Below are 17,665 nucleotides of genomic sequence, written 5' to 3' on the forward strand. Positions count from 1 at the left end.
TGTACTCGGAGCCTGTGGAGAATAGACAGGGAAGTGGTTCTCCAAGAGATTTGCCGTGAAATGCTCCTCAGACTACCCGAGGGAGGCACTATGGTGAGAATGATGCCTTATTCTGTGTGGTGTATGTTCCACCTGCTTTTTAGGCTGCAAAAGTGGTAATCAGAGCGTACGGGAAACTCCTGATGTCCGCAGCAGCGTCGGCAAAAAGGAGCCCCCAGTTAGCAGGCATTTGCCCAGCACAAAGCCTGCAGTTCCCCTTGTCTGCAGGGACTTTGACGCCACTCTCCTGATAGTGGGAAACCCTGGTTGTAGGACCTGTGTTAGTTCTCATGCCTGGGGAAAGGGGCGGGGGTGGGGCGGGTACCCAGGTAACTCTGGGAGAGTTCCGCCTCACTCCATTCCTCATTGAACAACTCCCACATACACACAGGCACACACGCACACACACACACACACACACCCAGTCTAGCCAGACATCATTCACTTGTGAAAGCATAATCAACCACCCTCCCCCACAGCAATATCCACTATCCATGAATGCCCACGTATCACACACAGAGCAATTAAAAAAAAAAAAAATCCAGGCAGCCCAGGGAGCTATACTCTTTTTTTTCCTCTTTTTCTCTCTCATTTTTCCCCTAAAAAAGGCCTTTTAAGAAAATATATTAAACCAGGTAAACTTTTACTCATATGTTCATGTGGCTGGAGCAGATTGACAAAGAAAACAATCACAAAATAAATATTTTTGTTTTGTTTTTAAAAAAACATTTCCCTATACATCGTCTCTTTCTAACTTGACAGAGCTGCTTTCCTGGACAGCACGGGCGCTGTTGCAAGAGGAGCCCCGGCTGGACCACGAGGGGAAGATGGGGCAAAGTGGGGAGGCTGAGGAAGCAAGGGGGCCGGGGGGAGTGAGGGGTGGGGCGCAGAGCAAGCCTGCCTGCCTGCCCTTGCGGTCCTCTGTCGGTGTCACCTTGAGTTTCTCGGGGGAGCCGGCTTGCGAAGCAGTCAGTGTCTGGGAGGGCGCAGCCGAGGCAGCATACAAAAAGTAAGAACCAACGTGGGGCATCACGAAACAACGCCATTTTAAGAAATCGGGTTAAAAAGAATACAAAAGTGACTCCACGGAGGGGGAGGAAGAGCGCTTCTGTTCCTACAGAAGCCCCCTCTTGCTTTCTTGAATAAGAATCACTTTTCAGGATTTATTTTCTCATGGTTTGGCTGGTTCTTTTGCTTAATCTCTCCCTTAGCTCCTCTCCTTCGACTGCGTTCATTTGAAAGCACCGACTTTACAGATTTGAGGCTGCTGAGTTGTAGCCTCCCTGTGTGAGTGACAGCGTGTGCGTGTGTGCGTATGCGCGTGCACACGCACGCACAAGGCGAGTGTGTGCACGTGGGCAGTGGCGGTTTCTTTCTGTCCTGCCTGCTTCAGTCCAACTCCTGGAGTCCCGTCTGCTGGGTGCTGCAAGTCTCAGGGGAGAACCCTGTTGGCACTAAGGTGAGGGCTCGGATGATCTCTGCACCCTGGATTCACGGGTCACCCTGGACCGCCTCCCTGCCCAGCACTGGAGCGGGGCCCCCATTAGCTACAGAGTTTGCCTGTCTCATACTCCACGGGGTTTGGCAGCTTGGAATTGAAAGCCCTCAGGGAGGACTGGATCCTGCCCACCTCATTGTTGGCCAACTTGAGCCGATGCCGGAGCAAGCAGGAGAAAAGGTCAAGCCGGACTTTGCCGGGTGGAGAAAGCTGGTTTACCCGGTCCCTAAGCTCTATGAGCTGCAAGAGGGCAGAGTCCTGGGAACCTTGAGTGTATGGGTAGTCTAACTGGAGAATTAAGTCCCGGATGGCATCCGGGTCAAAGGGGAGGCTGTAGCCAAAGACCTGCAAGGTGTTGATTTTCATGTATCCTAAGTTCTTGGAGGGATCGGTCATCTCTAGGGGCTCGTAGTAGATTGTCTCATTGGAGCTGTCATCCAGGGACTTGATTCGGCTCCGGAGGTAAACATGGACTGTCTCAAAGAAGGTCTTCCACCTGTTTCCCAAGGTGATAGTCCAGTTTTGGCACTGGGCGGCCGCGTCCACGTTAGTCCTCTCCCAGTCAGGGAAGCTGCCCTCACTCACGGGCATGAACCAGCTCTCAGAGTGGCTGCCCCCAAACGGGTTGACGTAGATGGCCATGACAGGCTCCAGGGTGCTGTTCTTGGTGAGGCAGATCTGCAGGGACAGGGCCAGCATCACGTGCACCAGCCCCGGCTTGTACTTGTTGCTCTTGAGGGTGAGCAGCATGCGCTTCCTCCAGGAAGGGTCGAACCAGCTGCCCAGGCGCATGTCATTGCTGATGAAGATGGAGTGCACCTCGATGCGGCTGTCCCGCTTCTGCAGCAAGTACTTCAGCTCCAGGTCCTGCAGGTCTGTCTCCAGCCCCAGAAAGTTCTCCAGGGACTCGGCCACCTCTGGCCGGCACAACCCCTGGGCCAGCACATAGCCTGGGTTACAGGCCCCGCAGCGCGTGCTGTTGTCAGGGGCACAGTGGGCGCAGGCGGGCCCTTCCCCCAAGGCACACGGGATGGGGCCCTGGCAGGAGGACTGGTCGTAGGGGCAGGTGCAGCCGTGGCTCTGTTCCAGGAAGGTGCCAGGGAAGGTGCTTTCTCCGCAGTAGAGGAGGGACTGGACTCGGTTCCACCAGTAGGACAAGGACCTTCGGGAAGGGAGGTAGAAATGAATAACAAGTCCGAGGAAACACATTGCCGTCCCCCCTGAGGGTAGGAGGAGATTGACTAATAGGCAGGGAAGGTAATGAGAAAGATAAAAGCCTCAAGTTCTCTGAATGACAGAAACCCCTACTGCACCACTTTGGAATGACTGAGTCAGGCCCGGAGCTCAGCGTCTGATGGATCAACACCAGAAACGCTTGACATCAAACTTGCACTGGAAGCAGCCAGCCTCATCCCTCCCCAGTACCACCTCCTTTGCTTATTCCACAGCCTACAGAAGATTTCCCATAGCCTCTGTATCAAAACCCCTCCTGTAGTTTTCAGCCTTTGAGCTTGTCGGACAACTGGAACTCCCCCCTTCCCAGCGTCCCATCAGTTTCTTTCCCACTTCTCCGTCCCTGTCCTTTCTATTCCCTCTGCTTCTGTCACTCTGCCACCAAGAACAGGAATTTCCTATGGCTGGCTCCCTCTTCAGATTTACATCTCAGCCCCTCGGATACCTCCTCAAAGAGGTCTTCCGTGACACCCTTCTCAAAAGAACCACCCGGTCGCTCTCTGTCACATCGCTCTGTTTTTCTGTAATCCACGGCAAGGATCAGGATGGGACATTATTGGCTATGGGTTACGTGGCTTCTCGGCAAGTGCCACGAGAGCAGGGACGCTGTGTGATTTGCCAGCATATTCTCAGAAACCAGGTGAGCACTTCAGAGTGATTTGTCGAAAAAAACAAAAAGGAACCCCTCTCGAGAGCCCCTGCTGGTCTGAGCTCTCCACTCAGGCTTCCCTTCTTGCCCGTGCCTCAGTGAGAGCTGCATCCCTGGGTTGTGAGGCCGCTCCCCTGCCCTGCAAGGCTCCACGCCTCGGTGCACCACTTCCATCTCTCGCACACAATCTGGCCAAGACGTCCTTCTCCACGGTGGCTTTTCTCTCTGGCTCTTGCTTTTTACTAGACCATGTCTCTGATTTATGTTCCACGAATGTGAATTTAAGTGGCTGCCACATAGTTAAAATTTTACAGTTTTTATGTTTCTGGATATTTATTAGATCCTCTCAATGAACAAATACCCATCTCCCCGACACACACACACTGCTTAAAATTAGGATATGCAGTGTGCACTTGTTGAATCAGCGGGCACTGGAGGGGATGGATGAGGGAGTGTCTCCGACTGGACAGCCCCCCTCTGCTCTCGAGGCAGCGGGGCCTCACCTTCCTTCCCTTCCGTGACCGAGAGCAGTCACTTGTCTGAGGCAACCCACTGCATGCATTCTCACCGTATGCAGTTGGAGGGTGAGCTTCAACTCCACCCCTTTCTTTCCTAAAAAAACGCCTTAAAATAGAAATGGGTGAGAATTGGAGTATTATTAGAACAACATTGGAATCCACCATAATTTATATAGAAGTAAAATTAGCCTCTCTCTGTTTCCTCTCTTTCACTTCAGACACAAGTCGTAATTGAGCAGGACACACAAGGGGGTGCAGACAGCAGGGGAATCTCAAAGGCCTCACGTGGGTCCCCACGACCAGATCCACCTCGCTGGACAGAGGCCCCCCCCCCCCCAGCCTCAGCAGCTGTGGCGGAAGGCGCCGAGCCCCGGCCCCCGGGGGCAGGGGAACTCACCTCTCCTTGGGCAGGCGGAAGCGAGGCTGCCGGTGGCAACGCTTGCAGAGGTTGAAGAGCCAGCGGACAATCCGATGGGTCTTCTTGAACAGCAGTTTCAGGCTGGTTCCCAGCTGCTGGTAGCGGTGCTGAAGGCTGGTGTCCATGGCCCAGAACTGGGAGACGGCCGTGGAGTTGAGGAACCGGTCATCGGGCAGCCTTTTCAGCAGGGCCTGGAATTCCTCTGTGGGCAAGGACACAGAGCTGAGCTCAGGGGGCGTCATGCAGACCTTGGGGCGGGGGGCAGGAAGGCACCCCCCAGACCCAGCCGGCCCCGGCGAGTCCCTGCCCGAGGAAGGAGGCTTCTCATCCCCTCTCCCAGGCCCTTTTATATATTTCTTTTTCAACAGCTTTATTTGGAAAATAATTAACATACCATAAACTATAGCTTTAGGATTCTTTTCTCTCTTTCCTGTCCCTAATAGGCTTCTGAATTTCAAGCCCGATTTCTGTCACTGCCCAAGCAGGCCAGAGGGGCTGCTTTTGCCGAGCACCTTGGGATGCACCACTTCTCCCTTTGTGACTCCTTCTACATCATTCTCAACTACCATAGTTCAGTCCTCTTCAGTCACACCACAGACACCCTGGGGAAGGTGTAGGGCAGCCACCAAGGGAACAGTGCCCAGCGGGTACTGTGGACACAGGGAGACTGAGCGCCCAGCTCAGAAAGCTTCTTAGAAAACTATCAGTCCCTGAGCCCAGCCTCTCCCGTCCACATCCTCCTCTCGGACTTGGGAACACCCTTCGTCTCTTTCAAGCTTCAACTCTTGGCAGATTCCCATTCTTTCCTATGGCTAACCCAGAAGCAAGATGCTCCCTGGTTCTTGGTGCCTACTGCACGTCTGAGTTCTCGGAGCTTCCTGGGCACAGCATGTTTGCTGAATTCATGCTCAGACCTGCTTTTACTTGGGACCTGTGGCCACCGTCTCCTGGCGGGGGGGCCAGATAGCCCTCATTTACTCATTAGGAGTAAATAACTCATGGTGGTGAGAGCCCGACGTCATGTCCCACAGGAAGCAGCACTGAACATGTCCTACCATCACAACTCCAGCGCAGCTGGGGTTGTAGGGACTGCAATTTCTTCACAACTAACTGCTATGTCTAGGACTTGAAATGACAATGCCTGGGGCCTCAGCTCATTCTCACTTCTCAAGCACCTGGTATTCATCCCTCTCTTCCCCTTCCCCAGTGGTCGGAGAATCATACCTAGTGATGACATTAACAACTAGCATGTACATAGTTCTTTTTATTTTATTATTTTTTCTTAAGAGACAGAGAGAGGCAGAGAGAGAATCCCAAGCAGGCTCCAGGCCCAATGCAGAGAGCCCAACATGGGGCTCGATCTCACCATCCTGAGATCATGACCTGAGCTGAAATCAAGAGTCAGACGCTTAACTGGCTGAGCCACCCAGGTTGCCCCTCATACTTCTTTTCCTAAAACATTCAAGCTCACAAAAGAGCACAGGGAATAACAGGATAAACTTCCATGTGCCCACCACCTAGATTTGGCCATTTTGCCATATTGGCTTCAGTCTTTTGTTCTGTTTCGTTTTGTTTTTTGAGAAATAAGGCAAAGAAAATATATAATCGAAGGCCCTAAACTTCCCACCTCTCTCCATATCAATGTAACCACTCTCTTGGATGTTTTATCATTATCATATATTTCTTCACATTTTCTGCAAACGTATTTATCTGTAAAAATATTAAGTATTGGCTAGTATGTTTTTAAGCATCAAAAAATAGTGCTACATACGTCTTATATTTAATACATATTATAGTATTATATTGATATAATGTGTATAATATATAAGCTTTTTCATTTTGCTTTGTTTTACCCAACACTCATTAATGTTGAAATGTATGAATGTACCAGAGTTATTTATACATTAATTTTATCTACACTATCCCACATGAGCCTTCCATCCACCCATTATGATCACTTTCCCTCTTTTACAGATGAGGAAATGGGGGTATTGTGAAGCTGCATGCTTAACAGAGGTCATAAAACCGGTCAGTAACAGTGTGTCTTAGTCTTTGGAGGTTGCTCTCAGAAAATGCCACACACTGGGTGGCTGATAAACAGCAATTTATTTCTCACAGTTCAAGAAGCTGGGAGTCTAAGATCAGGACGCCAGCACGATCAGGTTCTGGTGAAGGCCCTCTTCCCAGTCACGTAGGGCTAACTCTTGGCTATGTCTTCATGTGGCAGAAGCAGAGAGGGATCTTTCTGGGGCCTCTTTTGTAAGAGCACTAATCCCTTATCACCTCCCAGAGGCCCCACCTCCCTGGGCATTATATTTTCCATATGAATTTTGGGGGACACAGACGTTCAAAGCATACCCAGAGCAAGGACTCAAAACCAAGTCCTGAATCTACATCTCAAGGTAACATTGATATTCGTTATACCCGCAACAAGCCATAATCAGCATGTACTGGGTGCCTCCTAGAACTATTCTATGTACTTCATTCATTCAACAAATATTCCTTGTGCACCTTATGTGCAGGCACCGTGCACAGGCAAGTCCTACGCCCTTAAATATGTTCACCTGAACTTCCTAAGTCCTTAAAACACATCTCTTTGGTAGGGGTTATGTCCATTTGCCTCGACAACAAAAAATAACCACTCAAGAGTTGAGGTGGTGATATAACCTGCTAGGGGTCACGGAGACAGGAAGTGGATGAGCCACGGTCCACGCTGAGTTCCCACATTCTAGTCCTGCACCTCCCGGCTATTCGCCAACGCTAGGGAGGAAATGTAGGCCAGCCGACTGCTCACCTGATTCCTCAAACTGCCGGTTGTGGGTCACCCAAGAGTCCCGGATCTGCAGCAGGCTGTCCTCCATGGCCTGGATGTCAGCGTCGGGACAGTTGCATTCTGGGAAGGTGAGGCTGCACTTGCACCAGCAGTCATTCCCCCTGCAGACAAGCTCGCCCTCGGAGCTGCACGTGATGTAGCTGAGCGCCGCGGCCACAAAGCGCTCACGCAGGTACTCAGGCAGCAGCACCTGCAGGCCTAGGGGAAGGACGTGTCAGGGAACTGTGGGGTAGGACCAGTGGGGACTCGGTTTCCCACACTCAAGGCTGCAGGATCCCCAGCTGGGGTTCTGCAAACTTGTGCATTCTGGGCCCAAGAATGGTTGGTCACCCCAGGGCCTGACCCTGTGGAGCTGGTTGGATAAAAAGGGTTACACTGCCCCCGTGACAGGTGGGAGAGCATCTGAAAATGCAGATGAGGAGCATCAAAGCCCAAGGCTTAGTCGAACCCCTCACATCCGCCAAATTGAGAGCACGCGCGTCAGACGCAGGGCCTTATGGCTATGCATCAGCATTTCTAGGATAGAAACGGGAAGGTGTTTCAGATAAAAGAAGAGCTTACAGCCCTCATGGGGGAGGAATCAAGGCTCAGTGGGCTTTTCGCTCTGCTTCTGATTGCCATCCTGGTTGTGGCTTCACTGAGCTGAGCAGCAGACATCCATCCGCAGATGTTATGCTGAACCCCCTCCCGGGCCTCCCACCCCAGCCCTGATGACCAAGGAGGCTGCTCTGGTTAGGAAGTGGGACAGGTGTTGCTGGTACGCAGCGGCCAGGCACCGCACCAAGTACTTTGCAAATATGATCACAGGTAACATCCTGGGCATACTGAGGCTCCTCTAGGTGAGGAAATCTGAGCCCAGTGGCCACAGTGACCTGCCCAAGTCACAGTGCTAGTGAGGTTGGCTTGGTGTCAGACCCTGTCCGTGGTACCATCAGGTCATACTGCGTCACTGGGACTAGCTGCCTGTCTCAATACGCTTTAACTCTTAAGGAGATTTGAAAGTTAGATGTTGGTAGGCATCCTAAGTTCAGTCAGACCTGGGCAGGTATGAATGGCTCTCAGCTCTCTTTTCTAATTAGCTGCCTCTGATCTTGGATATAATCCACTAAATTGCTCCAAGCTTCAGTTTTCCTACCCAACTGTGGTGGATATTAGTTTACCAGTAGCAGAATATACTCCCGATTCAGCTTCAAGCCACACAGGGTGGCTGTTGGAAGCATATCAAGAGATGAAGGACAGGCATGCCTTTGGAGGCAGCCTGGGCCAGGTTCGAGGTCATACCTGCAAGAGGCTCCCCCAGTAGGGACATTGTGAGAGACTGTGCCAGGACGGTGAGGGACAGGAGAACTTCTGGATACGATGAGCTCCCCTCTCCTCAAATATCTGCCAGCTCTTTATTGTCACACCCTTGACCTTGTCCTTGGCGGGAATCAGAGAGCACAAAGTATGTATCCTAGTCTCAGCAGACCTCAGAACCTCACTCAGAACTACAGCAGCAGTGGATGTTCATTGTTCTTGTTCGAGAGCCGCCTCCTATTCTGAACTGCTCTTAAATTCTCCTTTCTTGATGCTGTGCCCACAGTTGGCACTTGAGCAGCCCACCCCACATACCCTGTCCACACGCTTGCTTTCGACACACGCCCTTCCAAGTCCTTTCTCTTCACCTCCCCCACTCCCTCCCTCCTCCTCACCATAACATTTCCCATTGCTATAAAATAAGTACCCCGAGCAATGTCTGCATGAGTGATGGGCTATAAAATTAAATGGCATAAACTATTCCAAATGAACCACCAGACATTCCGAACTTCACTCATCGCTAATTTCCAGACACAAACCCAGCCCATTGAGGGACACAGGAGAAGAGGGATGCTAACTGCATAAGGGGGCTCTAAAGAAAGGAGTCTTTTACTCCTTTTTATTATATACTCCTTAGATTCCGAAAGCGCTGATGGGTTGCATCTGGCTCAGGTTGCCTGGAATTTGTAATCGTAGATCCTGGGTGAGGGCTATTGATTTTATAATACCAAGACAATAATATGTTAAACAGAGTCCAATTCAGTTAGGTCTTAAGAAAAATGAACTTTTCCCATTGCCAAACAGCTCTGTTTGAATCAGTTCACATAGCCCTGCCCCAGGATGCTTGGGGGACAGGCAGCCGGAGCTGGGCGCCTCCCCTGAACCTCCCATCCTCTGGGCCTCGTGCCACCCCCGTCTTTTTGCTTTCCTGTTTGCAAGCCTGTTCTGTTCAGTTCTGTCTGCAGTGGGGGCTCCCGTTCCTCTCAAACTGTTCTCCTGGCTTTGATCTCCCATGGGAGATGACACTAATCACAGAAAGTAGGGACCACTCTCAGGGTAACCAGTGACCCCACAGTTTGTAAAGCTCTCAGCTGAGCTAGAGGTGGTGGCCCTATAACCACTCTGCAAAGGCTAGCTATTCCCCAATGTGTCCGTAGGACAAAGCAGAGGGTTCTTTGGGCAACAAAGGAGATCATCAAACTAGGCCAAGGTATGGATGTGGTATTGCTGTAGGATAGTGACAGAGGTCTTGGGGGGGACTACCATGTGGGAGGGTGTGGGTGTTGAGTGGTATAAACAATGGTCTTGGGGGCAGGATAAACCATGTCAGAAAATTTCCCAAAAGAATGAGGGAAAGTTGTTCCATACAGGTCCCAGAACTCCTGGTGGTTCTGGTCTTCCGAAGGGTTTAGCCAAATGAGGCACCTAGGACTTTTTCCTGCTCCTTGGTGATCCAAGCTTCTCAGCAGGTGTGAAAGGTATTGACAACCCATCCCATCACAGGACGGCTTACCGAGCAACTGCACTTTGTTCTCCGGACTCTGTACCAGGACAGAGCTGACCGAGTCCAGGTTGTCGTAGTTGCTGCAGCCCAGAGGGCCGGTCCTGGTCTCCGTGACCTGGAGAAGGAGGGCACAGTGTGGATTTAGCTACCAAGTGGAGACCACCCCTAGGCACATCCCTCTCCAGCCCTCCGATCTCAGGCCCCGTGTCCTGTCCTTGACCAGCCCAAGAGTGCATGTGTCTCCCTTCCCCGGGGGCATGAAGCCCCCTTCCTTCCTTGTTCTAACACAGTGAGTGGTCGGTGGTGGAGGGCGACCAATGGTAGGTTGTACACAGTGTGAGTCTTTCCGAGGGAGCCGGAGGGAATTTGCCTCTGGGAAGAGAAACTTCAACGTAGGCAGAGGAAGCTGGACCTCTAAGCCTGAGTGCCCCCCTTCTCCTCCCACAGAAGGAGACAGGAGGCCAGATGTGGGCATTGTCAGCCGGCTGGCGAGCCCAGCTGCATCACTTGACGTGGTACTCTCAGGCTTTAGGGATCCCGAAGATGAAAAGCACTAGAGAAATATGAGTTATGAGTATTATTATTAGTATTAAACATTTAAGTCCCACCTCGGCACTGAGACGTCCTTAGAGAAAATCAGCCATGGGCTTACTGCATATTTTAATATGTATATTAAATATACATAAACTCTTATAGCCATGTAATATTCCAAAACACCACAGAATCATTTTAAAATATTATAAAGTTTGCCTATCCATTTTTCCCTGATGTTTTTAAAGTATAAGATGAAAAATGGGGAGCTTTAAATGCACTAAAATAATTCCCCAATAAGAATGATGGGGATCCGCGGCCCTTTATTCTCAGGATCTCTGAAAGCTTTGCCAACAATCAATCAACCAATCAACGAGTATTTATTGAGCAGCCACTGTTCAATTCCGTACAATTCATCACACATTCATAGAGCACCTTTCCTGGAGTTCTTCAAGGAGTCGGCCCTGATACCTCTGACCTCTCCTGGTTCCAGGCACCTCTGCTCTGCAGCAGGCATAAAAGTTGCAGTTTTCCATTCTTTTCCGTAAAGATGTGGTTCAATTCTAGGTCCTCCACACACTAAAGGCTCCACGGAGCTAGGCTCATATTTATTTTGTTCACCATGTTGTCAACAACGATGAATGCAGCGCCTGGCACATAGTAGATACTCAATAACTTAGAGCATGTGTAATATGTCCCTGGCGTTGGGGGGTGGAGAGGTGAGCGGAGATGCGCAAGTTACGTGCTGTGTCCTCCAGGAAATTGCACCCTGTGGGGAAGGCAGGTGCATATGCAACTGGTGGAGATGCATCCAAGCCGAGCAGAAGCCAGGTGTCAATGCGCACTGAGGCAAACAGAGCCCTAAACAAAGGGAACACAGGGGAAGCAGCAGCAGAGGAGGCTCAACTGAGCTGGTCCTTCAAGGTAAGTAGACATCTTATTGAATCACTGTATTGTACACCTGGAAGTAATATAACACTGCATGTTAAGTATACTGGAATTAAAATAAAATAAAATAAAAAGTAAAATGAAATAAATAATAAAGAGAAGTAGAAGCGGCCAGGAAGAGAAGGGAAGGAAGGTACTCTGAGAACAAGGACAAGGGGCAGTGTGAGCTACAACACACGGGCTTGAGCATGTGGAGTGAAAAGGCCCAGCACCCTGCAGGTTACCAGCGGGAAGTCACCAGGTGAAGAGCAAAGTAGAAATGACATTTTTAAAGAGAATTTAGGATTTTTAGTCTTTTTTTTTTTTTAAGATTTTATTTATTTATTTGAGAGAGAGAGAATGAGAGACAGAGAGCATGAGAGGGAAGGGGATCAGAGGGAGAAGCAGACCCCCCGCTGAGCAGGGAGCCTGATGCGGGACTCGATCCCGGGACTCCAGGATCATGACCTGAGCCGAAGGCAGTCGTCCAACCAACTGAGCCACCCAGGCGCCCCTAGGATTTTTAGTCTTAAAAATTACTCATGGAACAGAGTAATTAAATGAAGTATGGTTTGACACTGACTAGAAATACAGTAGGGAGACGGGAGAGATCCTCGTGACTTAAGGTAGTCTGAGAAGGCTTCATGGAGTTGAGCCATGAAGGATGAATAGGAATGGAGGGGAAGGGGGAGAGAATTAGGAGAAAAAGAGGTGATTACAAAGACCAAGGGGCAGCTTTGGCAGATGACAAAAAGGGCCCATAGAGGTAATGGAAGGTGCACACATTCAAAGAGCATCTCACATAAGCTTTCAGAAAGGGAAAATAATTGTGCGCTAATTGGTTTGTTGACAGTACACGAAAAGCAGCCAAACCCAGCCCGAATAAAGAATGGGACCAAGAGCACGACAGGGGCAGGAACGACCTCTCTACAGTTGCAAGTTCATCCTCCAATGTCATCCCATTTAACCTTCACAGAAACTCTGAGACAAGTCTCACTACTATCACGCTCTGAAGAAGGAAACCAAGGTTCAGAGAGTTACGGTGCCCGAGGTCACAGAGCTGTGAGTAGCTAAAACAGGATTTTAGTGTTTGAATCCTCAGTCTCATCAGTGTTCCTCCTGTCTCCTGTGAGGGCACGTCAAAGGACTACAGAAAATAAAGTGACTCAAACCCCTCTGGATGACATCACTTCTAAAAACAAGTATAAACAGAGCAGTTCATCCAAAATAGTTGCGATCTGCCCTCTCTTCAGAATGTGAACACTGGGCAAAACAAATTGTATAGACCTGAGACCACAGTATCCTAATATTACAGATGAGGAGACCTTGGCCAGACAGGTGAAACGATTTATTCAAGGTCACACATCTAGTTACCTGCAGGGCTAGGATTCATTCAACTCATGCACACCTTCTTTCACTCTCTCGTTTATTCATTTAACTATGCAAGGAGCAGCCAGAACTCACCATGAGTAAGGCACAGTCATTGCCATCAGAAGTTTAGAAACATATTTCTATAATCCCAGCGTTTGGGCTGTTACATGTGGGCCTGCCTCCCTGCACAGGTGGGCACTGGTTGCTGAACAATGACTCCGTATTGAGTGAGTGAATGATGGGCTCGTGGTCACCCTGCAGTGGGAAGGCAGGGCCAGGCTTCCTTCAAGGGAAAATGTCTGTGAGAGGAGCCATGGCCGAGGACTGGCCCAGCTCTTCTGGAGTGGGCTGGACTGAAGGGCACAGTGGAATGGTGGGTGAGATAGTGGGTGGGATGGTATTTAGGCCACTGGCCTTTCCCCGCCTCCAGGTAAGCTGGCCACCACACAGTCATGGAGCTCTGCACTGGCTTTGCCATCCTCCCACCCAGGCCTGAGTTGGTTGCTCACCAGCAGCGGGTCCAGGCAGGGAGGGAGCTACATGCCGTATGGAGGAGTAGGATGACCCGCCAAGGAGGAGAACAGCGAACAGCCACTCTCCTCTCCTTTATCCCCCCACAATCCCTACCTGCATACCACCAATCCTGCTGCTTCCCCACCACCAGCACCATCTTATGCAGCATTCCGGGCTGGCCCTGATGCTGTTTTCTGACCTTGACTTTGCTGTTCCCAAAGGTCAGTTCCACCAGAGGACAATCAATTAGGTAAGTCATGGAGAGGCTGTGGGTAGCTTCCCTTTGTCAATTGTGGCACGAGGACAGGAATGAGGAAGAGACGAAGACTATGATCCCCATGCCCATTTCCGTAGAGGGAAGGAGCCGAGCCAGATCTCCAGGAATGACGAAGGCTCACTCAGATGACGCTAGATCCCAAAGTCACGGCTCTCTCCACTGCCATTCTGCTTTGAGCCACCTCTGTCCTTCTTAGAGAGATGAGGAGATGGGAAGGAAAACAGGACCTGGAGAGGGTCCTCTTATAGATATTGCCTGGGCACTGGTTTGATAAGCCGGATGCCTGAAGACCCTTCCCCCAAGCGATGAGAGTCCCAGAGTCTCTGGAGGGGGAGTCCAGAGAACTCTGTGCTTTCCCTGCTGCAGAAGCAGCAGCTTTAGCAAATGACAAAAAGGGCCCGTAGAGGTAATGGAAGGCGCGGTTCACTCAGGCGCACATATTCAAAGAGCATCTCGGATAAGCTTTCAGAAAGGGAAAATAATTGTGTGCTAATTGGTCTGTTGACAGAGACTGTCCTGCCTTCAGAAAGCCCTGATGGATCTCAGGTTCATTAGCACATCCAATTTTCCATAAATACCAGATCGTGCAAACCCTCCTTCCAGCGAGCCTGCTCTCCTCCCCTGGCCCTTCGCTCCCCCACTGCTCTTGTCCTACCTAGAGAGACACCTGCAAAGCTAAGAGCGACTAAAATGGCCTTCTCGCTGTGAGTGATAGGACTGAGCAGGGGGAGCACAGCTGATGGTGTGTGTGTGCTTAAAAGAGCTGCAAATTGAATCCCAGGTTGCTGCGCTGAGGAATTCAGACAAGCCTTTTTAAGGATGCTTTTTGAGAACCGCTACTTTTTGCTATCCTGGGACCCACCTCAAGTTTTGTGTGGGCTCTTTTCAGTAAGCTCTGGAACATATCAAACCAAGTCCTTCCCCCACCTTCGATTAAGCAGAGGATAAGCTGCCACTAAGCAACAGGCTCCTCTGCGAATGGCTCTGGTCCCTTCCCAAGGGTCGTGGACAGCAGGTGTGGTAGATGTAACCAGCCCTTTACAGTTTGCAAAGTGTTTTCATGTGAACTATGTCATTGTGTGTCACCCCAACCCTATGGCAGAGACACGGGTGGATTCACAGTATTTATCAGCAGGTAAGACCGGAGTGTGCAGACTAATCAGAACAGGTACCAGCGGTGGTCCCAAAGCAGCATTCTGGAGGCCTCCTGAGGTCCATTCGCCCCTTGGTTACCATGAAGGGGAGATCTGGGGGCTCCAAGGGAAGGATAAAGGCAGTGAAGGTGGCACCCAGGGGGTTGGGTGAGGACTGTTTACCAGCTGTCACAGAGTGGTTTAATATTCTAATAATTGGCATAGCCATAGCAGCTGAATGTAAGCCCTGGCCACAGGGGAGTCAAACCATTGGTAACTCCATGTCCTGGAGTTCATGGACTTCTCGAGTCATAAAAATGATGAGCACCAAGGCCAAAACTCAATCCCAGGTCTTCTAACTTGAGCAGGTTTGTTTCCCACTAAGCCAGGCAGCCTGCTTTCACCTTTCAAGCATTTTATTGTCTCAGCACGTGCCAGCCACCGCGGAGGGACCTGGAACCGCATGCAGGCTGCAGAGTACCTACTGCTCTAAGCCCTTCCGCCATACCTGTGGGCATGGGGAGGTGGCAGTGGGGATGTCAACAGCTGCAATGTAACGTGACAAATCCTGTAATGGAGCTGTGTACTGATCAGGGTCAACCTTGCAACCGAGTGGGATGTTCAGCGGGGTCTCAGAGGAATGTGTCAGATAAACAAAAGGGGCCAGTGTGCCTCTCTCTCCATGTTGGTGAAAAAAGTGGCTAACAAGGGGTAGAAAGTAAGAGTGCTCCTGCTTTGAGAAATAAGAAACAGGCAGATGTGCCGGAGGATTTTTTCCTTCACCAAGGCTGAGCAGGTGAGCAGAACCCCTCATGCCACCCACCTCGATCCAGAATCATGACAATGCTGGAAGCCAGCTCTACTATTGCAAAGGCTTGTTCAGTAGAAGCAAGTGGGTGGCAGGTGCCGCAGTGCCAGCGAAGGAGTGTTAGCTGGCAGGGATGCGTCCAGCCTACTGGCCCTTGCTCTATGGATCTGGAAAAGTATGTTAGAGCAAAGAAATGGCTTTGGTGGAACACTTTACAGCCAGGACAGAATGGACGGGTCAACCCTATCAAGTGAGCAGAGTGGTGGGATAGGGCGCTGAGACCTCCCTTGGCTCCTGGTTTAGCATGTGTTCTTGGACAGGTACATGGTTCTCTAGACCTCACTAAGCTACATGAGTAAGGACCTAGAGGAATGGAAGTAGGAGAAAACACTAAATGATCCTTATTTTCTCATGATTCTCTGAATTGCATCCCACGGGGAGAGCACATTGCACTCCTCAACAGAGAAAACTCCAGGCTGATCAATACCATGGAACATGAATTATTATCTCACACTCCATGTGTGATTGGAGGAATTCTAAAGAGAGCCTTCCAAGGATGGCGGCCACTCCACTTTTGCAGAGATGGGCAGTGGCTCTGGTTCTGGAAAGTGCATCTGCAGGCCCTATAATAGATGTGGCTTTGGGTGCCTTCCCATCGCTCACTCTACCACCTGCAGGCTTTGCCAAAGAGATGAGTCCAGTAAGCCATATTTGAGACTATGTATTAGACTCTTTATATTGGACTAAAGTGGACCTTGAACCAGATTTTTTCCTACAGGGAATTTAGAACTGATACTGAGAGAAAAAATTTAAAGGGTGGTGGTGGACATCCTTAAAATTCAGAATAATAACTATCAAGCCATTATTATGTGCCAGGAATGGAGACTACAACAATGAACATGAGTGGTTCCTGCCCTGATGGCACTGGCTGAGAGAGCAAACAGACAGTGTTCAGTGTGGGCCTAAGTCAGCTCCAGAGCAAGGCAGAGCTAAATGTAACCTGGAGTCATTGGTGTACAGAAAAGTCTAGAACAAACAAAGGAAAGAACTTGGACAGGAGAAGCCGGAAGATGAAGCAGATAAAGAAAACAGATGGCATGTGTTCCAACAAGAAACAGAGACTGTAACCTGGGCGTCTCACTGCCCTTTTACAAGACCCATGTGTCTGGAAGGTATTTAGTGTCTTGTCCTTGGAGATCTGTGATAGTCTTCACCACAGTCCTCTTGATAAACCACCTTTATGCTCAAGTGACCTTGAGTAGCTTTGTTTCTTTCAACTAAACATGCTTCTGTGCCCTTGTATACACACTAAACCTAACCTATGTGGAAAACAGGGTCAGTGACTCAGTCAGTCAGTCAGTCAACAAACCTTTACTCATTACCCATACTGTGGCAAGCTCTGCACTCTCACTGGGAACCAAATATGAATAAGACCCAGTCCCTCCCACAAGGACCTCATAGTCTCAGAGGTCACCATGTTAGCTAGCAATTATAGTTCAAATGATGAGCCCTATAAAAGAGGCACATGCTTGAGACACTGAAGAAAAGCATTTAACTACTCTGGGAGTCAGAAAAGGCTACACAAAGAAGTAATCTTTTTGACTTGAGCAAAGAAGGGTGAGGGAAAGACACTTAGGTAAACAGACAAGCAAAACCAACAGCAGGTGCCAGGGATGTGAGTATATTTGAATAAAAGACAACTCATTAAATAGGACTGGGTTACATGATAGAAATGGTAAGTGAAGTGCTGAGGCGGGAAATGGGTTGAAAAGAGACAAGAGAACAGTACAGATAGATCTTCAATGGCTTTATGGTTTTGTTATGAAGAGGAATTATTATTTTTTCCAGCCCCAATTGTGCTGTGGCTCATGCATTCTATATATTTTCTTATTTGATCCTCACAGAAATCCATCAAGGTAAAAAATATTCTAATTATTCAACAGTTTTAAGGGTGAGAAAACCAAGGCTCAGAGTAGTTTGGTAACTTGCTCCTAGCCCGCCATGAGCAAAGACTCTTGGGTGCGATCCAATGTTCTTTCCATTGCGTCACACTGCCCCCATGACTGGGGTGCGGTGGTTTAAACAGGGAGATGGTACATGATGATTTGCATTTATGC

The 17,665-nt window shown here is 49.8% G+C and overlaps 1 protein-coding gene across 1 annotated transcript in view; it reads right to left on the minus strand.

Moving 5' to 3' along the window:
• Nucleotides 1-681: 681 nt before the first annotated feature.
• Nucleotides 682-17,665, minus strand: part of BRINP2 (BMP/retinoic acid inducible neural specific 2) — a 50,792-nt gene continuing 33,808 nt past the window's right edge. The window contains exons 4-7 of the mRNA XM_045877391.3: nt 9,998-10,103; nt 7,150-7,386; nt 4,335-4,557; nt 682-2,699 (exon numbers count right to left, since the gene is read on the minus strand). Of these exons, the coding sequence (XP_045733347.2) occupies nt 1,583-2,699; nt 4,335-4,557; nt 7,150-7,386; nt 9,998-10,103 (1,683 nt within the window). The 3' untranslated portion in view covers nt 682-1,582. The remainder of the gene's footprint in view (nt 2,700-4,334; nt 4,558-7,149; nt 7,387-9,997; nt 10,104-17,665) is intronic.

Source organism: Mirounga angustirostris, unplaced genomic scaffold, assembly GCF_029215605.1.
Source record: "Mirounga angustirostris isolate CCGP_5_RB_7025 unplaced genomic scaffold, mMirAng1.0.hap1 SCAF_6, whole genome shotgun sequence".
Lineage (NCBI taxonomy): Eukaryota > Metazoa > Chordata > Mammalia > Carnivora > Phocidae > Mirounga > Mirounga angustirostris.